This window comes from Myotis davidii, unplaced genomic scaffold (assembly GCF_000327345.1).
Source record: "Myotis davidii unplaced genomic scaffold, ASM32734v1 scaffold616, whole genome shotgun sequence".
NCBI lineage: Eukaryota > Metazoa > Chordata > Mammalia > Chiroptera > Vespertilionidae > Myotis > Myotis davidii.
The window spans coordinates 175,236-198,243 of record NW_006291965.1 but is presented as its reverse complement, the minus strand read 5'-3'; the positions used below and the strand labels follow the sequence as shown (position 1 = coordinate 198,243).

General features: G+C 35.8%; 1 protein-coding gene across 1 annotated transcript in view; it reads left to right on the top strand.

Annotated features, from left to right (window-relative positions):
- TMC1 (transmembrane channel like 1) overlaps window positions 1-23,008 on the top strand; it is a 115,018-nt gene that overhangs the window by 18,059 nt on the left and 73,951 nt on the right. Inside the window, exons 2-4 of the mRNA XM_015564996.1 lie at window positions 5,679-5,726; window positions 8,876-9,047; window positions 14,460-14,588. Coding sequence (XP_015420482.1) covers window positions 5,679-5,726; window positions 8,876-9,047; window positions 14,460-14,588 — 349 coding nt within the window. The remainder of the gene's footprint in view (window positions 1-5,678; window positions 5,727-8,875; window positions 9,048-14,459; window positions 14,589-23,008) is intronic.

Genomic DNA, 23,008 nt, shown 5'->3' with positions numbered 1-23,008 from the left:
CCTGGCTTATGGCTGAGCAGGGCTCCACCTGTGGGAGTTCACTGACCACCAGGGGTAGCTCCTGTGTTGAGCACCTGCCCCCTGGTGGTCAGGGTGTGACATAGTGACCGGTCGACTGGTCGTTTGGTCATTCGGTTGTTCGCACAAATTTATTTATATATATATACTAGAGGCCCAGTGCACAGAGCTGGGCCAATCAGGGGGTTGGGGCGCTGCCCCCTGTCACGCACAGAGTAGGGCCAATAGGGGAGTTGGCGCACCACCCCCTGTCACACACAGAGCAGGGCCCGTTACATATATATAATTTCTCCATATCATAATCTGCATCATCATCATCAATATCATTACTATAATAAAAAGTTATCAATTTGAGCTGTTACTGGTATCTATTCATAGTGTCTATTCATAAGAATGCTATATTTGAAATAGACTTTTTAAAAATCATAGGTTATTTTTATTTACTTAATTATTGTTATTTATTTATTTATTTATTTATTTATTTATTTAACTTATCTCTCTCTTTTCCTTGAGGGGAGAGATTTAATGTTTTTGTTAAGGGCCTTATAACCTCCTTCCTTACAATGCAAGACAAATTTTACTTTGGAATACTATCTTAAGAAAAAAGGTACCTTTATTTTATTCATATTTTCTAGCTCCTTAACCCTAAATTGTTAAAGAAAAGCATTGCTAGGGGGAGAAATTGCTGAAAATGTCCTAGTTTTTAACTAGGCATTTCTAAAATATGGAATACTATTTAGTATGTGAATTTATAATATTTTATGTTTATAACATTTATATACATAGAAATAAATATACAAATAAATAATATGTAGCAAAGACAAAATGAAACTTTTGGCTTCATATTTACCTTTATATTTATCTTTTTCTATCATTTACATTAATTTTCACCCCATTTTTACTCTTTTACCTCCCTTTTTCTGCTATATTCTTTCTTTCCTCTTACTTTTCCCCACCCTCTATTTTTCTCTTTTCTTCTCCCTTCTCCATCCATTAGTTCCATACTTTTGAGTTGCTATATAGTGATGGACACTATATTTAAGCAAAGGGTATATTAGTGAGTTGTACCATCTCTTAACAAAGTCTCAGTCAAAAACCAAAAACATCAATAAAATAAAATAATTTATAATTTGTGTTGTTGAGTAACGTTGTGAGGGGGTTCATTTCATAACCTACATCATCAATTTCTCATTCTCATTGGATCTTTCCCAATAGCATGTAGGAACATTCTAGCTAGCGTAACTATCAGATTCCTGTTCCTCACTGCCCTTTCTCTCTTAAAGCCAATCAAACTCAGGCTTTTGGTCATATCACTTCACTAAATCTGTGCTTGCCAAAATTATCATTGACCCCCCCCACATTACAAAATCCAATGGTCAATTTTCAGTTCTCCTAGTACTTGACTTACAAGCCTCAGACATATCTCTTTGATACATATCACTTGCCTTCCACAATCTATTTTCCTCCTACTTCACTGATTGTTCATTTTCAGTCTCTGGTTGTTTATTTCTCCCTGTCCTCTCAACTTTGGAGCCTACTTTTCTGTTTGGTTTGTTTGTTTGATTTTTCTTTTTTACATTCATTTTCCTGGAGACCTCACCTAGTCTTTAAATACATCAAAATGCTAATAATTACAAAATTTATATTTACAGCCAAGACTTTTCTTCTGAACTTTAGATACAAATACCCACTGCTTACTCACCATAAGCTTGGATGTCTAATGGGCATCTTAAATCCAACATGTCAATTAAACTGATCTTCAACCTAATTTTCCCATTTATGATATTCTCCCTATAGCTTTCCCCTCTCCGTGTCTTGCAACTCTATCTTTCTCATTGCCCAGGCCAAAATCCTTGGGGTTGTCCTTGATTTTTTTCCCTTCCTCTCACATCCCACACCCCACCCCACACTGATTTGGAAATGTCTTTGTTACAGCATAGTTTAATACCTCTCTCAGGTAGTTTAGTCTGAGGCGAAAGGTATCCCATTTATATGCAAGGGCCGGATATTGACATTTCCTCATACACAAAAAGGAACCTCAAAAAGAATTACCTCCCAAAGCGTAAAATACATAACTAATACATCGCCACAAAACCCAAATAAGGTGGATAAGATACTCATAACTAATTGTAGATCTCACTTCTGTAAAGTAGTAAGACTCCTTAACCACAGTGCTATTTTCTTCTACCGTCTGCAAACTCCCATCCCTGAGAATTTTGCTCTGTACTCTCTTGTGAGTATACAGTAAATGCTAATGGAATGGATGAATTTCTAGTTTCCAAAGCAATAACCTGGTGCTGCAAACATCCCTTGAAGAGTTACAAATGTGGGTCAGAGGAACAGGAAATATCATTTAACTCTTTCAGCCACTTGGCCCCTCTGATGTGGAGGCACCATAAACTACTTGCAGTGCTATAGATGAAAAAAGAAAGCCTGGAACAACATCCGCTCTGCTGAACAATTCCAGTGCTTCTGCAATGTGACATTTTGCTGTTGTTTTCCTTTTACTGTTTTTAATTACTGGGTCTATTTGCATGAAACGAGGATCTGGGTTGCCTAGGAGTTCATCTGTTCCCATTGCATATTCCTGTCTTAAATAAGCTTACTTCAGTGTAGTTTAGCTTGCTGCCTCCAGCATTTTGACAGGAACTCCTCTTCCTCTTATTCACTGTCCTCCAAGTCACTCTGCAGGAGAGAGTTTATTTTTAAAGTACATAATCAATAGGCGTTGGGAAGCAGCCAAAGCATGAAGGGGTCATATAGTTGGAAATAAACTACTAGGATTGCTGAGAGGAGGGATGGCAAGAGGCCATGCCAAACATTGTCTGAGAAGGGAAAGACAGCCTGTAGCTCCCAATTCAGGGTTCTGAGTTTCTTTTGCACAGGCTTTTTGTCTTGGAGGGGTTTTTTAGCTTGGTTCTTTAGCATCACTTTGAGTCACAGGAGATACAGAGCAGCATTACAGTTGCTTTTCAGGCCAAATAGTAGTCCATTAAAATCAAGTTTGGCCCTAGCTGGTTTTGCTCAGTGGTTAGAGAATCAGCCTGTGAGCTGAAGGGTCCCGGGTTCCCTTTTGGTCAAGGGCACATGCCCTGGTTGCAGACTTGATCCCAACCCAGGCATGTGCCCTGACCCGGAATCAAGCCGTGACCTCCAGGTTCATAGATAAACACGCAACCATTGAGCCAAGCCAGCTGGACCATAGTGCTAGAGTTCAGTCCTCAATTCTGATGATGTCTTTGCCGATCCTTTTGTCTCCCTTCCTCTCTAAAATCAGTAAAAATACATTTTAAAAAATCGAGTTTGGTCTGAGGCTCACAATGGAGTCTTTGTTGTTGTTAATCCTTATCCGAGGATATTTTTCATGGATTTTTGGAGAGAGTGGAAGGGAGAGGGAGAGATGCACAGAGAGAAGCATCCATGGGAGAGAGACACATAAAGTGGTTGCCTCACACATGTTGCCCAACCAGAGCCTGGGATCGACCCTGCAACCAAGGCACCTACCCTTGACTGGAATCAAACCTAGGACTCTTCAGTGTTCAGGCTGATGCTCTATTCACTGAGCCAAACCAGCTAGGCTGCCTTTGCTGACCCTTTGCATCAAGAACAAACCAATTATGATCACAATAACTATTAAAAATGTCTATTCATGGCCCCTGACTCAACTGCCAGACAACGGAGCGGATTGAGTAAAGAGGGCATTTAAGGAGAATGTGCAGATGATCATGCACTGACTGAGACCGTCTGTTAGAAAGTCAGTCAGAGGAGGGAAGGGGCTATGTCTGCAATACTCCCCACTACATCGCTTGGAAGCCATAGCTCCTTTTCAGTTCTTTACTTGCAGCCACCAGGATGTCTCCTCTGACGGCTTTTTAGGTTTCATTTAATGGTCGTTTATGACTAGCCCTCTTGTACCTGAAAAGATGATCTATGTTCCAGCCCTGTTTTTTCTCTCTCTTGTTATCAGAGGAAATGGATTTGTTGCTCTTCTCTTTGGCTTGGGACATTTCATGCTGCTGTATTTATTTAATATATGATCCTTCCTAAAGATTTTCTTACATTTTTGTTCATTTAGGTTTTTTTTTTCCTATTTCATTTAATTAACTATATTTAATCATGTCTAGTGGGTTGATTATCATAAATCAGCATAATATTTAGCGTGAATATTTGCTTTAGCATGTTGTAGAATAGACTGTGTAGCAGCCTTTGCTCTGTGTCCTTAGCTGTTTCTGTATTATACACACTGACCAGACTCTGCTCCAAGGCTTACCTTATCACATTACAATGCCTTCCTAGGGAATCCTCCTTTGATTGAAGAAGCTTGGAGGAGGTGGCATTAATTGCAAATAAAAGACCATGGCCTATTGTTGAACATAGAATATCTTCTTAGCTGTGTCTGCCTTCACTGTTGCGAACTCTCAGTGGTGACTTAAAGATCTTTGTGCAGATGCAGTTACAGCCAGTGACAGAAGGCACATGTCCACCCTGAACAAAAGAACACTTGTTTTCACACTGCATGACTGATGTGGAGTGATAACATTTTTGCATATTCTAAAAATTTTTATGCAGATGCTTTTTAAAGGCAAAAAGTGCTTTTACAATAATCTTCTTTGTGAATGGAATTTAGGCTCTTGGCATGTGCTGCCTTTTCAATGTGCCTGTTAAGTTCTGAATAGTAAGCTTTGACAATCGTGTGAGCAGAAACAAAACCGGAGGTTCTTTCCTAGGCTCACAGCAACATTGTCATCTTTGATTTTTTTTCAACGTATGCTCATCCACCTTAAATAAAAATATAAAATTAATATTTTATAAACAAGTTACTAGACCAAGATTCTAAGGAAATAGTCTGCTGTAATGTTTACCATGCCAAGTCACAGAGCTTTGCTTGTCTCTGGTTGACTAAACCTGCAATGAATGAGCAATAGTTAACAAGGAAAAAAATCTGCCAGTTAATATATGTTCCAATATTACTTTATATTAAAAATTTTATAAAATCTTTATATGCCTTTATACAAATGGAGAAAAGCTGAAAACAAGATACTGTTTCAATATGGGATGAGAGATAAATAGAAGAAATATTTTTTGTCTTAGGAAGAACTGTAATATCACTTATCTGCCCATTGTCAAGGTAAATCATATATTAGAAAATGTAGGCTATATCCATATAATACTAACAGAAACTATTGAAATAGGAAGTATCAGCCTTTAGGCATTTTTTTGAAAGGCCCTTAGACATTGGTTAGCTAGATAGAATGAAATATTCTCTGTTTTAGTAAGCTAATTTGGTTATAATAACCAAATTGTGCATGTGGATATAGCTTTAGTAAAAATTCAATTTTCATAGAATAAAATAATTGAACAAACCCCAAGTCTAATTATTGCAATACAGAATTTATTTTGGTTGAAGCTATTTTAAATTGATCTGACAGACTTATAATTGATGTTTTGCAAATGCTTGAAGGCAATGTAGCAGAAAAGTTTTTGTACAACACTGTATAAGGAGCTGTAGCTGTGGATTTTTAATATACAGTGCTCATTTGGACAATTTTACTGGAAGTGTTTTTATTAACTTTATTATGAAAATAATAACAGTAAAATACAGTGACTGACAATTGTACCATCAATTAAAGACTCACTATGTTTTTTTCTTTCTTCAACAGTACAAATCCAAGTGGAGGAAAATGAAGATGATACCGAGGAAAGTTCAAGTAAGTGGGATTAGACACCCTCGAGATAAGTTTCCTGTGGAGAAGCAGCGAGTTCAGGGCATTCATCCTCTTATCATTTGGGATTATGCTACCACATGTAAGCACGGGAACATCTGTGGCTGACTTTTTTGATGATCTCACAAAAGAGGTCAAGTCCAGCAAGTAGAATCTCCACTCCCATATTCCTCTCAGTTGGCACACACACACACATTCCACCCAGTTTATAAGTTACTCGTGATCAAGTAAGTTGGTAGTCCAGAAAACTTGCTTTTTTCTAATTTCTCTACTATTTTCCCTGTTAAAGTGTTTGTCCTGGAAGCTTTTCTCTAAGGCTGACCCTCTTACAATGAAACAGATTGGCCATGTTAATTGAACTGAGCAGGTGGTTCAATTAAAATAAATCAGCAAGTTCTTTTGTAATTTGTCCAAATTGCTCTGTTGTTTTTACTTTGTGTAGGTTCAGGGCAAGAGCCGGGATTGAAACCCCTTTCCAGACATGCAGCTCTCTCGTGGCTAGAACATGGGAAAAAATCATTATGTGAGCAAAAGCTTCAAATGTACCAAAACTGAAAGGAAAAGCTGCATCTTGAGAATAGTTCAATTAGATGATACATCAACACCATGAATTTAATAACCTGAGCTCAAGATGGCCACCAGCGAATGTTCACAATGCCATTTATTAATTTGGTGCATTTGTATGAGAACAGCCCAGAATCTCACGCAGATCCTGGATACCATGGCTTGAATACTGTAAGGGTGGGGAAATACTTTCCCCTCTACCCTTCTAAATTTTTACTAGTAGCAGAGACCCCTGTAATATAAGGCAGTTTAACAAGAGAAAATAAACACAAACAAGTTTATTAACACTTATAGCATATATAAGTGATAAGGAAAAACTAAGTAAACTATCTGAAGTGGCTTAGAATTATACTTAACTACATATTAATAGGAAAAAGGAAGGGGGATATTGGCCTTTTCAGAGAGAATAAATGATTTTTAGGAAAGATGAATGGGCCCTTTGAAGAATACACGGGAAGTATGATAGTTTACAACAAAGTTTGCCGAGATATGGTGTCTATTTCTAGTCTTCTGTCCTTGGATGTGTCAACCTTCCCTGGGGATGAAACTCCTGGGGAGAGGATTTATGATAATTGAATTCCTGTTGGAGGCTGTGTCCTTAGGCAGATAAGGGAGTTCAGAGAAAGCCTCTTCCTTGAATTTGCTGTTTTAAAAGTGTCTACAGCTCAAAGTAATCACCGTAAGAAGGTGGCATATTTTGGGGTAGTATATCTTGAAATCCAACAGTCATATTTTGAAGTGGCATATTCTGCTACCCTTTAATACTGAATTGAGACCATTCCAAAAGGTAACATTATATGCAAATGTGCATTTAGTAGGCAACTGCAAACATTAATATTTTTAGAGTTTGAATATTTGGAAATTAGTTAAAGTACTAAAGACTGCCTTTTGTTCTTAAGTGGTAAAAGATAAATCTAATGATACATTTTTCATCCATGGTAAAACAGTGCAAGTTTAATAGTTTACCTTTAATACAAAATATACTAAAATGTAGAGTATTAAGCGGCTGCTTGAATTCTTGAGTTATTTGTGGGTGAAATTGTTCCTCAATCCCTGTCAAGCTTTGTCCTTTCTATAATCAGTGACTAATGTGCCTGATAAAGGCTGGATACATTTTCAGAATGGCAGGACACGCAGATAACACATGGCTTTTGCCACAATATTTAACCAGTGGAAAGTCACTTTTGATTTTGATAATAGAGTAGTTTTCAAAACCTAGTTTCCGTGCTAACCAAACTTTAGTAACATAGGCAATGATTTGAAATATCAGTAAAAAAGTTTGGATAACAAATGTTAAAAGATCAAATGCATATGCAAAAATGAACATATTTAACTATTAAATGAGGAATGTGATGAGGCATGACAATCAGTTCAAAGGCAAATCCAAAGAACAGACACAATTTTAGATCAGGAATACTGAAATGATGTGCAAATGAAGACATGACTGTTTTGTGGGTTGTTTTTTATTTATTTCTCTTTTTGGTGGAGGATGATTATTTCTCAACGAAATAGTTTTTTGTGTGTCTGCATACAATAATTATTTTGCATTACTATCCAGTTACCTATAATTTACCGAATTACAAAGCAGCTCCCCCAAATCAGAATCAGATAACACAGAAGGCTATGTTGCAAACAATTTGTAATTTTCCATTGAAGTATAAATTTTTTCCTACCATAGCTTTAAAGTAAAGGGATAGTAATAAGTATGAGTAATATTTGATTTTTATAGTAGATGATTCTAAATATCAGAAGAAGTTAAGAATATCAAAATTTCACAAAGATGAAAGTAAAGTAGGATTATATGTTATAAACTGTGAAGGAAGGAACTGAATTCTCTTTCTACTGTTTACCTGGAAGCTTCCTAAGAAATTATAGACAAATGAGGCATTGTTAATTGATAAAAACAAACAAACATCATTTCTTCCAGGTTTACATTGAATTTGTATTTATAAGTTATTCCTCTTCATTCAGATTGAATGATCAAGCAAATTTATTTACTATCAATTTCATTTGAGAAAGGGATATTTAGGGAAAAGAAGAAAGAAATATTTGGAATCAAGAATGAGGATAATTTAAATTAGGAGAAGTCTCAAGGGGTAAGTTGATGACTTCAAAATTATTCTGGTTTATAGCCTTTCCTTGTCATTGCTATGCTTTTTTCTAAGATAGAAGTAGTAGTAAACACATAGTGTTTAATCAGTCAACCCTATGTGTTGGATTGGTAACCTCTAAACTTGGTTTAAAGGTCATAATGTGATATTAAATTCCAAGTCATCTTGTTACCCAAGTAAATGAAGACTGGAATTCTAAAGATTATTAAAATTTGTAGCTCCACATTCACATATTTGAGTAGATGAACCACAAAAGAAATGATAATTTAGGTAAATGTTATGTGTATGGCAGGCTATGAAATATATATAGCATAGTAAGTACATCTTATCGTGATATGGAGAATTGCTGGATTGTGGTGTCAGATGTGTGACAATATAATTAAAAAATAAGAATACATTTGGTAGCAGGAAAGAACACTTTCTGCTATTGCTCACTGAAGCATTAACTGGTATGTTTAGGTGAAGAGGAAGAGGAGGATGAAGATAAATTACCTCGAAGAGAGAGCATGAGACCTAAGAGGAAACGGACCAGAGATGTTATTAAAGAGGAAGACTTACCACCTGAACCAGAGGATGAAGAAACAAGGAAGGCCAGAGAAAAAGAGAGGAAGAAGAAGTTGAGGAGGGGAGCGTAAGTTAGTTCTGATCTTTAACTGAAATTGTTATTCATTCAAAAGCACTTGATGCTGAAAGAAGACCATTCCCTTTAGGCACTCTTTGGCTTTAAAATTGGTAATTAAAACTACTTTTAGAAAGACAGGCTTAATTTGATACTGCCATTTTACTCCATTTAGTTAAATGTATTTTAACATTAAAATAGAATTTATAAATCAATGTATATTAAAAAATGGCCTAAGAGGAATTTCCATATGAGAGATCTAAACTGTCATAGTTATTAACATATAATTAATTTAAATGTTTTAAATAGATCCCATTGATTATATTCATTATTATTGAAGTAGAAAAGTCCTAAACAATGAGCCCCAATCATTTTATTCTATGGAACAGGAATTGGAAAACTATGGCTAATTCTAGCCCAAGACCTAACAATGGTTCTTATCATTTTAAAGTGTTATTAATAATAGTAAAAAAAGACAAATATGGAACAGAGCTGCATATAGCACTCTAAACCTAAAATATTAACTATCTGTCCCTTTACAGAAAAAAAAAGTGTACGGCCCCCTGTTATAGAGGATTGGGGTGGTCATTTCCTTTTAATGCACTGTTTATTTTTTAGTTCCACCAGGCCAACATTTTACTGAGTGCTGACTTTGTGTAGAATAACATATTAAATGCTGTTCAGGGAAAATCCAAGAAAAGAATTTTCTGGTCTTTGCTTTCCGGAAATTTGTAGATAGCACACAGGTTGGAAAACTGTGTGTAAACAAATCTAATAATAGAAATCCTAGATCCCTTGGAAGGGGTTTAAGAGAATAGCCAACCCACTCTTGCCAATCCCAGGTGGTAGGACCATGGAATCACTACCAGGTGAGGCAATCTCCTCCCAAACACTCCTAGGACTAAATGATGAGGAACTTTCTAAGATGGCCTTTCAAGATGACACACTCTAGTGTTCAGTGATTAGCTATTACTTTCCTCCTATAAGTAATCACAATGAAAAACAACTGTATGAAAATTTTGTCAGGTAGAGAAGCTTAGTATTAATAGAGTGTGGTTCCTTTTAAAATAAAGGAGTAACCTTTCTTTATTATATTTTTATCAATATATGTTTTTAAATTTCCCTCTTTTTTCTCCTCCTCTTCCTCCTTCTCTTTCTTTTCTGTCTCCTTCTTCCCAAACTCTTTCTCTTTCTTCTTTCTTTCATAACCCAGATACCACCTACTTTAAAATTTGACTCTGGCATTAAAAAATATGTATTTTTATTGATTTTTAGAAAGAGAAGAAGGGAGAGGGTAACAGAAAGAGAAACATCAATATGAGAGTGGAACATCTATTGACTGCCTCCTGCATACCCCCTACCAGGGATCGAGCCCACAACTGAGGCATGTGCCCTGACTGAGAACCGAACCAGCAACCTCGTGCTTCACAGGGCAATGCCCAACTAACAGCCACACCAACCAGGATTGGCTGGCATTTTTTGTGTTTTCTTTTAAAATACCTGTATGCTTTGTTCCTTTTAAAAATAAAAGACAACATACTTTATGTTCTGTGTCTTAATACTTATTTTTATTAATATTTTATATTAGCAAAGCTTATACATCTGACAGTAGTATTTCACCGAGAAAACATCACCAATACATATGCACGACCCAGGTTGTACTCTAGAATTTGCCTCTGCTCTCCACTGATAAGAGGTCCTTTTAAAAACGTGAGTTGGGTGGGAATTTCTCTGCTTTCTCAGTTTGCTTAAGGCACTCATGCCAGCTGCTCAATCTCTAGGGATTGGACCATAAGAATCAGCCAGGCCTTGGCCCCTGTTGCTTGAGGGAATCTTGTTCCTTTGACAGTGTCCATCCTTAGCTGGTCCCCAGAAACCCACCCGGCCTCCCTACCTCCCCACTCCTCCGGAGAGCCAAACTCGGCTAAAATGAACTTCGTCTTCATAGGTTTTGCCAGCTATAATGCTGTTGTCAAAATTTGTGCAACTATTTTGAATAGTATCATACATTATTTGGGGTGATCGATAGTTCTGGTATCTGTTTAAAGGTCCGTTTTCTATTGTTCATTTTGAAGACAAGTATCATTTAAAAAAGAGAATGTGTTAGCAAATATATTTTGAGAAAGATTAGTAGGCAAATCAGAGCACATTTATTTAGGTTAGTTAATTCATCATCTTTTAAAATTTAAATGTTCAAGTGAAACACCTTAGGGAATTTCCCTTGTTGCTGACCAAACATTTGAAACTAACTAAAACCAAGGTTATAATGCTATCTTTGGAGATGGTTAAAAAACACTGCCCTGTTAGACCTTTTGGAATATTTCTAATAAGATTACAGGTTATTCCTGACCCAGTTTTAAGTGAATAAGTAATATGTTTATAGCAGTGAGAAATTCAGCATATTATGCCTCCCTTTTCCTAACATCTGTTGTTTAAAGAAATCAAACTTAAGATAGAAAGCCATGCTAGCATAAATTAGCCCTAAATTTTAGAAGATGAAGCATGTTTGTGCTATATTCTTTTAATATGATTAGCACTTTTTTTGAGTGGTTCCTAGAAAAGCAGTTTCCCTGTAATACTGGTGAATAATATTTTAATTACCAGTGAATAATATTTTAATAATATGTGAAGGTAGCTCATCCAACAGCCCTATCTTATAGCACAGCATGATCACCTGCAGTCATCAACCATTAACAACAAAAACTTTAAAAATGTACCAGTCTGGGATCAATTAATGTAGGAATAAATGTCTTTACATACCATACTGGAAGACATTGTTATATTTCAGTAAAGTTCAAGCACATGGGTTAATAATGATAACACATCATCCAAAAAAAATTCTATATATAAACACATTCAATAAATATTTATCCAGCTCCACTTCTGTGGAAGATAATTTGCTCATGTCTTTGGAATACATGGATATGAACATGCAATTGCCTGCATTCTCCAGAAGTTTATAATATAGGTAAGGAAGAGGCCACGTAGACACAAAGTATTATGGAACAAGACAGTATAAATGTGTCACAGAAGAAGTGCAAAGAGGTTAGGAGTGTTAGAGAAGAGAAAACTATTTTCATAGGGATAATCAGGAAAGGGGTTATTGAAAATATTTATTATGATTTTTGAAGGAATCAGAATTTGGATAGGTTACACATATAAAGTAGTACTGGGTTTAAAATATCAGTAAAGCATTTAATTAGTATTATTAGGTTTCTATTAAGTGGTTTCTAAAAATTTGTATTAAAGAAATAAGCTTTAGTTGCATGGTAAATCTATTAAATCAGGTACTGTTTTGTATAATTCGTAATGGACACTCAGTAATATTAAGCTCTAAAGTACTTAAGTGTAAATATTGTAAATTATTTTGGGAGGGTGGGCAAGTTAAAGACTTAAAATATCAAGCAATTGAATTATTAATCTTAAATCCTTTTTGGTTTTCTAATTGAATACATTCTTGATAGTTTCTTGACACACATATATACATATTTTCTTTTTGATAGTTTCCATAAAGATTTCAGTAAAACAATTATCTATATAGTTTAGGTTTAGTCTATGTCTACATGGAAATAATATTTTGAGTAATTTTTACTAAAATGTATTTTTCCTCCAGGACAAACGAACTCACATATTATTCTAATTTGGCAAATTAAAAGGCAAACTGGCTGTAGATGTACTAAAAAAATCCTCAGGTATTTATGTCACCATAAGATTTTTGTATAGTAAACATCAAGTAATTACAACAGAAATAACCTAATGGCAATCAGAGTTGCATTTTAGTCGAGTGTCCTTTTATTGTTCTCTTGAGTCAGGATAACTATTCTAAGCAAAAATATCTGAATTGGCCAAAAACCTAACTGTCAACAGGAAGTGCTATTGGGGAAGGTTAATATGGAATTTTGTTTTAGCAATCATGATATGATTAAATCTATGGGTTGGTGAGAAAGAGAGGAGATTGCAAAGTCACTTTATAGGGTGACTTATAAAACTATGGTTATGTCCTTGTGTTTCTCAGCTGGAAGTTTCAAAAACAGCTTTTGCCATATTCCTACTGTGTTTAGTCATAAAACTTAGTGAGCAGCAAAATATGTTTTTGATTAACTCTGAGTGAGATCCCAATGTCTTTGTGAGGGTCTAGTTAGTAGAAAAAAATTTCAACAGTTAATTGAACCAAGAGCACTTAACAGAGGGACTGCGTAATAAATAATAAATAATTGTTAACTAGGTTACTGGAAAAGTGAAAAGAGAGCACTAACATATCATGGTGATAGCAACTTTAGGAACTAGCTACCACCCAAGGGCAAGGCTAGAGGATCAATGAAAAGAGATTGAAATTAAAACTGAGAAGCATGGAGAAGGGAACTACAGAGCTATCAACCACTGCAGAGGGGACGTGCTCAAGTGATAAAGCTCATCCTGCTAGTGTTGGAAACACTGGCCAACTAGAGTCCCATGTAGCTGTGGGAGCCCTGAAGCTCTTAGAGGGGAGAAGCATTGATAAGGAGGGAGCATCACCCCAGAGGAGCAAACAAAACTAAAGGAAATACCAAGTTCCTTCTTAGTATCAACCTATTCGTAACCTAGTACTGAGCCAGCTGACAAAGCAGAAATGTGCCCTAGAATCCCAGACCCAGCATTGCAATATTAAGTACAAAAAGGTGAGTTTGAAGAAACAATATTACCAAAAAAAAAATTGATCTCTAAAATATGGCATTACATTCCTCCATTTAAAATTATGTTGTTCATGCTTTCATTTCATTTTCTTCGAGTTCTGGACCCTATAATATTTTAGCAATACAAGGAACACAGAAAAGAAATAGCTCATTTGCTCAGTAAGAAACTAAATTCCCTTGAAGGCTTCTTCAAAGGACTTACTTCCACAAAATATAATTCAAATTGAATTTTATCAATTGAAGTTTTGAGCTTAATTACAAGGTTAAGTGAGCTTTGAGAAACAAATTTTTTATTTTTTCCCATTTCAATTTTTCTCTCTCTGGAGTCAAAGCTAACTTAAAAAATGTAAGGGCACTTCAAAGACATCTTCATCTCTTATTTACTATCCTTACTGAAAAATAAAGTTTAAAAATGAAATATGGAATTGGTAGGGGCAGTGTATAAGGAACAAAGAGGAGAGAAAATATTCTGAATGATCGATCTGTAACTATTCTGAGAATTTGAGTCTTTGGACTATTTATATCAGAACAGCTTAGTTTCAGGCCATCAGAATGTAAATGCTATTCTTTAAAATTACGGGAATTCCAGAAATCCTGAATCTGTGTTCAGGGGCAAGCCCCAATGCTTATGGGTACCAGCAGCCGCTATGTACAGCCAAGTTGATAAATGACTGAGCTTCTGATCTCATTTTTCTTTAAGTTTGTAAGTCAAGTAAGACATAAATTTAATAACTTTTTTTTCCTTTTAAAGGGACGACGATGATGAAATTGATGAAGAGGAATTGGAAAGATTGAAGGCAGAGTTAGATGAGCAAAGACAAATGATTGCTAATGTCAAATGCAAGCCTTGGAAAATGGAGAAGAAAATTGAAGTTCTCAAGTAGGATGCCACTTTTCATAATTAGAAATGCTTTATTTAATATTGGTTTCCTAAATCCTTTGTGTATTACTTATATTTAACATATAATGCTACATATTATATGTCACATAAATAATACTTATACATATAATACTCATTGTATGTAATGATCATGGTCATACATACATGTATAATATGTCATATATATGTCATCACTAGAGAGGCTGGGCTAATAACTACAAACTTAAAACTATAAGCAAATTTATTGTTTGGAGTCTTATCATCCCTGTGGTCACCTTTGACCGTTTATTCCTTGAACTAAGAGTTTTCTTAGTTTAATACATTCATTACTATCCCTCTGAAAAAGATACATTTGAATTTTACAAGTTTGTGTAGATTGCACACTCTTATTTCTCTACAGAGTACCAGCCTCAAGTGATATTTTAGGTGATGGCTTTCTTTAAAATACAGGGAGGATGCTAAGCCAACAGCACAGGAAATAAGATTCTAACTTAAGGGCTATGTTAATGACTAGTCCCTGGTTACATGACAGTGACCCGATTTTACTCTTATATTGAGTACTGATGAGGGGCAAATGTACTCAGAGACACACAGATTTATAATCTCCTGATATTAAAAGTCAAATGCTTATCCTTTTCTGGAGGATAGAAGTGCATCCCCCTGCTCTCTTGCCATGGTGGTTGGGGGAGGCGGGGTGTAAAAAAGGGAATGTGTCTGTGATAACAGTCATGTTTGCGTAAATGTTCCTGCTACAGGTTGCATTTTTCACACAACCATTTTAAAAAATAGTGGTGCATTTCCAAAGCTATCCCTCCATAAGCCTATTAAACTTGCAATGTTAAATGTTATTTTATATATCTAGTGAAAGTGATAGTATTATTGTCCCTGGTGATGAAAAGAGAACGAAGTCGCTACCAGGATAACTCACTTCTAGTCTTGGCTCTGAAAAAGCTTGTGTGTTATTTAAGGAAATTGCTTAACCTTCTAGGGCCTCACCTCATATTCAAAATAAGATCGTCTAGATCTTCCTTGTGAGGAGGGAACCTAGTCATCATTTATAATGGTATTGTTTTGTGTTGTGGAGTAAGGTTTTCCAAGTTTCAAATAATGGTTTTCCCAGCACACTTTGCCTCACACGATTGTTGCTAGGAACTCCTGCGTGTGCGCATGTACACGCCAGCCATGAGAGAAGGCAGAGGCACGCAGCATTCCTGGTTCCATGGACTTACAAATGCGTGTGCATGTGCGCTTGTGTGTGTTAAAAGTTTTCATTCACTGAAGTGGCAATGATGCTAAATGATAGGTTTAGAAATATCTTTACTGGGCAAAATAGAAGATTGGCAGCCTTATGTTGACTTTCAAAATATATTTTGAAATATTATTGGCCTTGAAATCCCCAAACCTGAGAACGATAGGTGACTGTAAATAGAAAGTCAAGTCACACAACTGGAGAGCGCTAATGTGACCTTTCCAAGCCTGGTATGCAATTGTGTACGAATGCAAAGAGCATCTCTTCCCTTCCCACCTGTTGGAGCGCTAGAAACCCATGCCCCGCACCCCCTGGCCTGTTTCTCCCGTGTGCGGCAGTCGAGCATACATGGGCTTCAGACTTAAGCTTGAATTTCAGATCTTCCACTTAATAGCTGTGCAGTTTTAAATGAATTATGTAGTTCTTATTGTTCCTTATGAAATTACATGAATTTTGAGGATTATGGGAGTCGTCAAGTGAGATAGTTCATGTAACACACTTAGCTTGGTGCCAGAACAGAGCATGTACTCGTAGCTGGGAAATACCCTAACCCTAACCCTCCTGTCAGCAGCCGGCACTCTAATCACTGAGCCAAACCAGCCAGGGCGGTAGAAGTCACTTTAAAAAAATATTTATTTGGATAACAAAAATGTTTATTTATTTACTTTTTAAAAAATATATTTTTTATTAATTTCGGAGAGGAAGGGAGAAGGAGATAGAGACAGAAACATCAATGATGAGAGAGAATTATTGATTGGCTGCCTCCTGCATGTCCCACACTGGGGATCCAGCCTACAAACCGGGCATGTGCCCTTGACCAGAATTGAACCTGGGACCCTTCAGTCCACAGGCCAACTCTCTATCCACTGAGCCAAACTAGCGAGGGCCAAAAATGTTTATTTAGCCGTGATACTGACTACTTTAATTTTTGGCCCAGTATTTCTGGAAGCTGCCCATTGGCTGACTAGGCCTGGTGATTTATTAATGAAACACAGTGAAGTCAAGAAAGTTACTTTTAGGATTTCATTTCCATTCAAACGGGTGCTGGAAACTGTCAGCTAGTCATTAATATAACATTCTTCCTTACTCTACCTCCCTGCATCCTCCCATTCTTCTTTTTTTAATTTATCCTCTCTGAGCTTTGTTTTCTGTATATGAAAGAATAATACCTACCTTGAAGGATAGTTGCAAGTGATAAATGAAGTTATGCTAGTTAATGAATAATAGCTAACATTTATAAAATGATTAGTATGTACCAGCTACCATTCTCAGTGCTTTAGGTCTATTAACTGATTTAATCCTTTCTATAACTCTGAGAAGTACTACTACTATTATTATGGGTCAGGAAAACTCAAGGATACCAAGGTTAAGAAACTTGTCCAAGGTTACAGCATAAGGCTTGATACCTAGTAGGCACTTGTCAAACAGTAGATAAATTGGATGCCCATGTTACATTTTGATCTACAAAATTCAAATACACTGATTGCCATCCTTAAGGGTTTAACTCAGATGTTAGATGACTAGATCTGTCCTGCCTATAAGAGGTGGCCACTCTAACCAGGTAGCAGCCACCACAGGTGAAATGCAACACCTGGGTGGAAAATAACAGCTCTACTTATTACTCATCCTGAAACCTAAAACTTTTCACTATATCAGAACATTCTAGGTTGTAGATTAAAAGCCCTCATGACTAAACCTAAATAAGTAACCACTTTATTTTGTTTTAGTAGAATAGAATAGGATTTGGATTGAAAATTAAGGAGACATGGACTCTGATCTAAGCTCTACCTCTAATTTCACCTCTATGAGCCTGGGCTTATTTATTTATAGAATGAAGGGCTTGGACTGTGGCCTAAGGTTTTCAAACAGCTGTCCTCAGAGTTAAAGTGGTTTTGTGAAATCCCTTCAACCCAAGGGAGGCGGAGGTAGGAGGGCTGTTCGGCCTCAATGCCAACTTCAAGCAGAGGAGACCTACGGTTTTTCTCTTCTACACAATGTACTTCCATATAAAGCATTCATTTGAAATAAAAATGCTTCTGTGCCTAGTCACATAAAAAACAGTTTTTTTAAAAAAGCAACACTTAGCTAGATATTTTAAGAAGCTTATTTGGGGGAGGGAGCAGTTCTCCCACTTTATGAGTCTACACGTTAGGGTACATTCCAAGTATACTATTGCATGGGACTGGCAGTTGTGTAGAAGCCATTTTATTTTATTTTTTTAATCCTCACCCCCAGGACACCTTGTCTATTGCTTTTCAGAGTGAAAGAGAAGAAGAAGGAGGGTGGGGAGGAGAGAAAGAGAAAAACATTGACCTGAGAGAGAGACATTGATCAGTTGCCTCCCTCAAGCGCCTAACCCTAAACCTAACCCTACCAAAAATTCTCCTCCTTTATTTATGTCATGATTTACTTAATCTTTCTTATCTATATGGCACCATTTTACCATAGTTACCTGGAGATGTCCTATTCTTCACCTTAATTTGGCAGCCTTTTCAGGTGGCCCACAGGCCTCATCCCTTTTGAAGAGTTGTTAAGGAATTTATGAAGCTTGCACCAACCTCAAAATCTCAAGCACACAGCCTCGTTAAATCAGCTTGACATTCTGCCCAGATAGTTGGTATAATGATACTGGGAAAATTGACCTAAAAATGCTAATATTGAAAGATACTTCCCAAGAATCTTGGCAATCAATCGTATTCACTACTTTCTATAAATATCTATTCATCCAGAATTCAAATACCCTCAAATTAAAACAAACAGGGGTTTTTCTACAGTATACTGTAAGATAATAATAATTATATTTAAGAAAATATTAGACATAGGAAAGTTCTAAAGTTTTTTTCCAGATAGATAAAGTGTGGTTACTATTATCTTAATTTCATTTCATTGTACTTTATTTCCTAGAGTCTTATCATTCAATGTGTTATATATGGTAACACACACTGCATCAGGTTTTTTTTTTTTTTTTCCAGCTTGCTAGGGTACTCTACCCTCCAATTTTTGATAGCAATTTACCTTGCACTCTTTAGAATTTCAGCTGCCTATAAATATATTATTCTTGAAGGGTGATTAAACAGAGAAATTCATTAATTATCAGTTAAAATTATTTAGGAAGAAATCCTTTCAAATATATTTGACATAATACAATAACAGTAAATGAATAGCAAATGTGTATCGATAAGTACAAATTAAGATTAATTTGAGAAATGTTCCCTGGTTGTTTTGGGGGAATATCATCCAGTTCTCAGATAGGTACTAATTGTGAAGATAACTCTTTACTTGATTAGGTTTATTTTAAGAGAACAATCAAGGCATTTTTGAGGATGTCTTTCTGTATATGACCAAGGAATGGCAAATGGAATACTATTTTGGGGGGACTTAAATAAGCTTGTTGATATGGAATAGAAGTGGTTATGTCTCACTAAAATACATATACTGAAAGTAAGTATTTGGAAGACATTATATTAGAATATCATAAATTATATGAAAGAAAGAAAAGAATTTATACATCAAATATAATTTGTCTAAGTTTCCCTTTTTCAGTACTGAAAATTTAATAAACACTTCTTTTTAAATAGTGATGTTAATTATGCTTTCACAGTATATATGAGTTTACATATATACATGTATACAAATGTGTATATGTATATACTACTGCACAGACTACTACACATACACACTCCGGTATCTACATAAAAGATATGTGACTTCTTGGATGATTAATTTTTATATTTATGTATACACTATTATAGTTCTTTTTGACCAGTGATTGGTCACAGGGATCAGGAAAAGTTAGAAGGGAAGCTATGGGAGCAAACTGTGGAATATTAAGAGTGCAAGTCAACACAGCATAGGAGCAGGGTGTGGCTCTGTGGGTGTTGTGTTGCCAAGTGCTGAGGACAGACCTTCAGATCTAAGTTCGTCATGGGGCAGCAATCAAATTTACCAGGTAGTCGGTTATTTTCAGAGCTCACTGAACTGCCATCATTTTAAATTTCTTGCCCACTCATGGATCAAAAGGCAGAACACCCAGTTTTAACAGAAAACGGAGGCTTTTTAGCACTCCTAAATATTACCACACAACATGTGAAAAAATATTTCAGAATACTTAGACATGCATATCAAAGTATAAATATGAACACATAAGTCATGTACAGGAATATTTACCCAGACTTTTAATGCAGAATGGCTCCTCTCACTCTGAGGCAGCACCCTGTGCATCCTCCTGTTTCACAGTATTCAGATGTGATTAGATGCATTTGATTAAAATGCACATGAACCACCAGAATTAGCACAGTCTGTCTATCAAGCCCTGTAAATGGCCTTGTGAAGAGCTGAATGCCAGTGTATCTAAGAATATAAGATTGTATATGTGATTCATGGTGGAAATATGTCCTTTGTTGGGGAAATTCCGGCAAACCGATGCCTAGAATGCCCTTCTCTGCCTACTCAGATTCTCTCAGCCCTTTAATGTCCAGCTTAGTTCTTACCTCATCTACAATATCACCAATGAGAAGCCTCTCCTATCTATTCCCTTTTCACTTCAAGGCTGCACAGCACTGTTATATAACAATTTTATGGGCTTATAACTCATTTTTCTTAATAGAGTTTAAGCTTTATGAAGGAATCTACATGTTTCTTTTATTTCTTTCAAAGCACTGAACACATTCCTAAGAACATAAAACATACTGAATAAATACATAGAGAAAAAAATGGTCAACTAAAAGGAGGAATGAAAGTATAATAAAAATGAAACAAATTTGCTTATTGACTAGAATTTTGGATGGGTTCCTCTTACAGCTATGTATAGCAATTTATATTTTCAGTGCTATTTTTATCATTTCTGAGAATAGTTTTCCCATAGTATAGAGGAGTGGGAGCCCTCGGGGGGGGGGGGACACTGCCATTTTGCAAGTCTTCGGTGATGAGAGTAGTTGAGGTAAGTTTTAGATTTAGCTTATCTTATTTCTCTTGGACTCCTGATCTTAAGATTCATTTGTGACTTTATGGTCACATTCTTCCCAAGTCTCATTTTTGCTAAAGACAAAACAAAACAGTAATGTAGGCTGGAATATACCTAGATGTCTAGGGATATGGCCTAATTGTTCACAGTCCACATAATACCACCCCTGCTAATTGCATGCTGGATTGATTCATTAAAACAAAGACAAAAATAAAGCAAAAATCCTTACTATAGAGATTAATAAGACTATCTGGAGAGATATTTATAAAGTTACTATAATTCTTTCCTCTGAGAAAGAGTTCATTATGTAACTTTGTTGTACATTATCTCTGCTGACAATCTTAGAATTTTTTGGTGTCCTTCTGTGGCAGAAAATGAGTTTGTGCTGTGACAAATATTTTTACGTCAGCAAAAGCTTTAGCTCCTCAGGAAATCTGTATGGTCCGCTGTCCCACTCCATTGCTATTATAATACAAAGGAATATATTTTAAATCATAGGTTGAATCTTAAATTAACCATGTACAGAGCAGAATTAGAATAAAACTTAGTGAGTTGAAGAGGATCTAGTGTGCTTTCTTTTTTTAATTAAACCACTGAAGCCCAACTATGTCATTTCACCTTTGATTCATCTAAAATTACTCTGAGATGCTTGACTGATCTCTAGCATATAACCAAAATTGTGTTGGAATCTTTATTTGACATTTAAGGCAGTCATGAAAATGAACACTGTTTCATAGCTCCAAGGAGCAAAGAAGCCCTCCTAGGTCTGAAGAATTTCCATGGGTAGTAACTTTGCACTTAATATAAATTTGACCTATCCAAGCATTGTTTTAGTTACTCACCAACACTAACATCTAGCTTTCACACATTTCCATGAGTATCCTCAGAGCTAGTAAAAAAAATTGCCTGAAGAACTCTTTGTGCACAGATCATTTTAAAGTTTATTGCTAATAAAAGCTTTAGAAGTCTTGGTTCTCTCTATCTGTCTCTTCTCTCTCTGTATATGATACATGATATATGGTATATGGTATGTGATATGTGCTGTGTGATATGTGATATGTAATATGTAATAACATATACTATATATATGTATATATATAATCTGTGAGTGGTGCTATACAAATAGAAGCATAAGCTAGACATATAGACTATTCATAGAGGCAATATAAATGAAGAGGCAAATTTTTGCTTGTTCTTTATTTATTTGTTATTTGTTTTCAGATTGTTTCAGATATTTTTATTTACCAGGGCAATTTATCAAGTTAACAAATATAGAGAGTACTATTTATAGTGCCCTTACTGTTTGCCATGAATATATTATGTTCATTCTTACATGCATGCATTATTTTCTATAAAGTATGAGAAAACCCAGTGGAATAGCTGTTATTATTTCTATTTGATAGAGAAAGCAACTGAGCATCTTAACCATTACAACTATTGCCGCTAGCATACTCTTTATAAAAACATGTTTTGAACAATCACTTCCCATTTTAGAGTGACTTTGAATAATTCTACCAGTCTAACCATGGAATTCTATTGCTAGGCCTATAGTCCTTATTTTAGTTTCTGCACATTAGACTAGTTTTCACCTCTGCAATTTTCTTTCAATTACCCAATGATATTTTAGGATATCAGAGTTCTAATTTTTTGTTAACTTAAATAATCAAATTTTTTCAAATGTGCTTATTTTTTTATTATTTTATTTTTGTGGTTAGACAATCATATATTTTACAGAATGGTCCCCCTGATATTTCAAGTACCCCTTCTCCCCCCCACCCCCAGGCCCATACATAGCTATTACAATATTATTTTTTTTCTTCCATTGACCTCTCCCTGGCCACTCCCCCACCCCCCAGGACAAACCCTCACCTCCCCAGTGTCTTGTGTCCATTGGCTATGCTACTATGCATGCTTACAAGTCCTTCGGTTGATCTCTAACCACCCTTCTCCCCTGCCTTCTCTCTGAAGTTGGATGGTCTGTTCAGTGTTACCTTGTCTCTGAATCTATTTTGGTTCATCAGTTTATGTTGTTCATTATATCTACATATGAGTGAGATCATGTGATATTTATCTTTTCTCTGACTGGCTTATTTCGCTTAGCATAATGCTCTCCAGTTCCACCCATGCTGTTGCAAATGGTAAAAGTTCCTTCTTTTTTACAGCAGCATAGTATTACATTGTGTAGGTACCACTGTGTTTTTTTTTAAA